This window comes from Diaphorina citri, unplaced genomic scaffold (assembly GCF_000475195.1).
Source record: "Diaphorina citri unplaced genomic scaffold, Diaci psyllid genome assembly version 1.1 scaffold795, whole genome shotgun sequence".
In the NCBI taxonomy this organism is placed as follows: domain Eukaryota; kingdom Metazoa; phylum Arthropoda; class Insecta; order Hemiptera; family Psyllidae; genus Diaphorina; species Diaphorina citri.
This window is the reverse complement of record NW_007378227.1, coordinates 79,497-82,036: the sequence shown is the minus strand read 5'-3', so window position 1 is coordinate 82,036 and position 2,540 is coordinate 79,497. Positions and strand designations below refer to the sequence as shown.

Genomic DNA, 2,540 nt, shown 5'->3' with positions numbered 1-2,540 from the left:
ATGCGCATTTACATGTCATAGCTACTCATTTTCCTCACGAGGCTGAGTGGGCCCCGCAAAATCTAACATTATATGGATTCAAATAAATAAATCTAACATTATATGGATTCAAATAAATAAATCTAACATATAGCCAAAACCAAATGTCAGCCCAAAAGCGATATTTTTACCTAGGGCTGGTGGAGGGCTGACGAAAAACGCCAACCATGTCTGAACACGGGAAAAGGCGAAGAAAATGAGAGAAGTTCAAATCTATCTTTTTCCATCTTAACAGGTTCAACAACAGCAGACGCTGGATAAAATCGACACTTCTCTGTTGGATGGTACCAGCAACAGTGTGCCTACTATTATACCGGTCGCTATGCGCATTTACATGTCATAGCTACTCATTTTCCTCACGAGGCTGAGTGGGCCCCGCAAAATCTAACATTATATGGATGTTCTTCTCTTTCAGCAGGTCTCGGGCAAACCTACAACCAACAGGCCAACGTGTACATTCATCCTCCGACCACCCCCACAGCCACTTCGGACCTGGCCTCTCAAATACCGGGTGGTTACCGACTCGCCGGGGGCCCCACGGGGTACGCCAGTACGGCTCAGCTCCCCACGACGGCACCGCCCAATCCCACCCTGTTTATTTCCTCGACCCCCGCCCAAGTGAAGGGAACCACTTCCGGAGTGGGCACGATTGGAACGAAGACGAGTGAGTGAGACTACCCTGTTTTTTTTTAGTATTTTACGTTTTTTTATAATAATTATTTTTTTATCATTATTTTTTTGTTATTAAAGGAGGCTATGGGCTTTGTATGGTACGATACTGACTACACGAGTCTTATGATTTTTTTTTTCAAATGGACTTTTCAGTCTCTTTGTTTTATTTATTTTCGAGTCTTGTGTATTTTTAATTTTAGTTATCGTACAAGTAAAGAAAGACTTCCACTTGCATACGAAGTTTGCTTCTCATTCTTATTTATTTAGTTTGTGAAAATAATCCGAATTTTTCAAAATTCAAACTTTGCTAAAAAATACGCTGAAATTTTGAATACCGGTTCTTTTTGATATTTTTTGCAGGCTACCAGCCCTCGCCTCAATCCCAGCAGATGTACATCCCCCAGCAGATCTATGATCACACGGCCCTCCTCGGTCAGAGCTACCAACTCTCGCAAACCCCCCAACAGAGACCCGCCCCCTCGGCCTCTTCCTTCTATTCCACAGGTAAAACTATACGCTTCAACGATGTTACGACGATACGACAACGATACGAACCAACAACAAAACTTCAACGATGTTAAAACAATGTTATCTAACCAAACTATGTTACTCTGCCCTTGTACTTTTTGATAATTGCAAATTATACGAATGCTATACGCTAAATAAATATAAAAACTATACGCTCACCCTAAAAAAGGTTTTTTTTATCAGAGAGGAAACTGTAACTGCTAAGGTTTTACCGAAAGTGAAGAAAAAAGGAAAGACAGGTTAGGAGGAAGCCAGCCGTTCCGAGAACGAACGCTATCCGTTCAGGATGAGGTTTGCTTTCTTAGACATATAAGGTTCGTTCTAAGAACAACTTTCCTTCTTCTATCCTGCCCTCTCTTCGATTTCGGCACGATAAGACCTCAATTCTTACAGCTCCTTCTATCAAATCTTTTGAAAAGAAAATATTAATAATAAAAAAAAAGTCCTGTACTCTAATGTACATTAAAAAAGAACACAAGTAACGTTTACTCTTCACGGGTTCACAGGTGTTCTTCTTCAGTCAAGTTGAATTTTCACAAAGTTATGTCAGAATCCATCACTAACTTACAATACCTAACGAGCTCCAGTCGATGGTGATGGAGTTAGGTTGACTAGTGCTAGTGTGGACGCACTTTAACATATATGTAAATGCAGTTTCTTTGTGTTATTACTTTTGAAAAAAAAAAAAAAAAAAAAAAAAAAATCCTATGCTCTAATGTACATTAAAAAAGAACACAACTCTTCACGGGTTCACAGGTGTTCTTCTTTAGTCAAGTTGAATTTTCACAAAGTTACGTCAGAATCCATCACTAAGTTACAATACCCAATGAGCTCCAGTCGATGGTGATAGAGTTAGGCCTATTTCACATCTAGACTGGAACTTGTAGTATACGGCAATTTTCATTTTGAGGGCTACATACTCTTATGGGCCTGTTCACACTCTTTGCGCATTTATATGTCATAGCTACTCATTTTCCTCACGAGGCTGAGTGGGCCCCGCAACAGCCAGTCACGAAATCAATCATTTGCTTGATACAAATTTCTTGACCCCACCGGGAATCGAACCCGGTTTCCCGCGTGCAAGGCGAGTGCAGTGAACACTACGCCATGGGAGCTGACCACTTTAACATATATTCCTTATGTTTCTCTGTTCAGGTACTGCTGGAACGTCGGCCCAGGCGGCCACATTCTATCAGAGCACTCCCTACGCCACCAGTTCCCCGTATGGACTGAGCTATGGCACTCAGAACCCTGCCGCTCCTACTGGTAAGTTGTTTTGGCTTTTATTATCTTTTGTTTTT

General features: G+C 41.3%; 1 protein-coding gene across 1 annotated transcript in view; it reads left to right on the top strand.

The window, feature by feature from the left end:
- Positions 1 to 2,540, top strand: part of LOC103512130 (protein PRRC2C) — a gene marked incomplete in the record, with an annotated part of 19,730 nt that overhangs the window by 15,662 nt on the left and 1,528 nt on the right. The window contains 3 exon segments of the mRNA XM_026825697.1: positions 455 to 703; positions 1,072 to 1,215; positions 2,395 to 2,505. Coding sequence (XP_026681498.1) covers positions 455 to 703; positions 1,072 to 1,215; positions 2,395 to 2,505 — 504 coding nt within the window.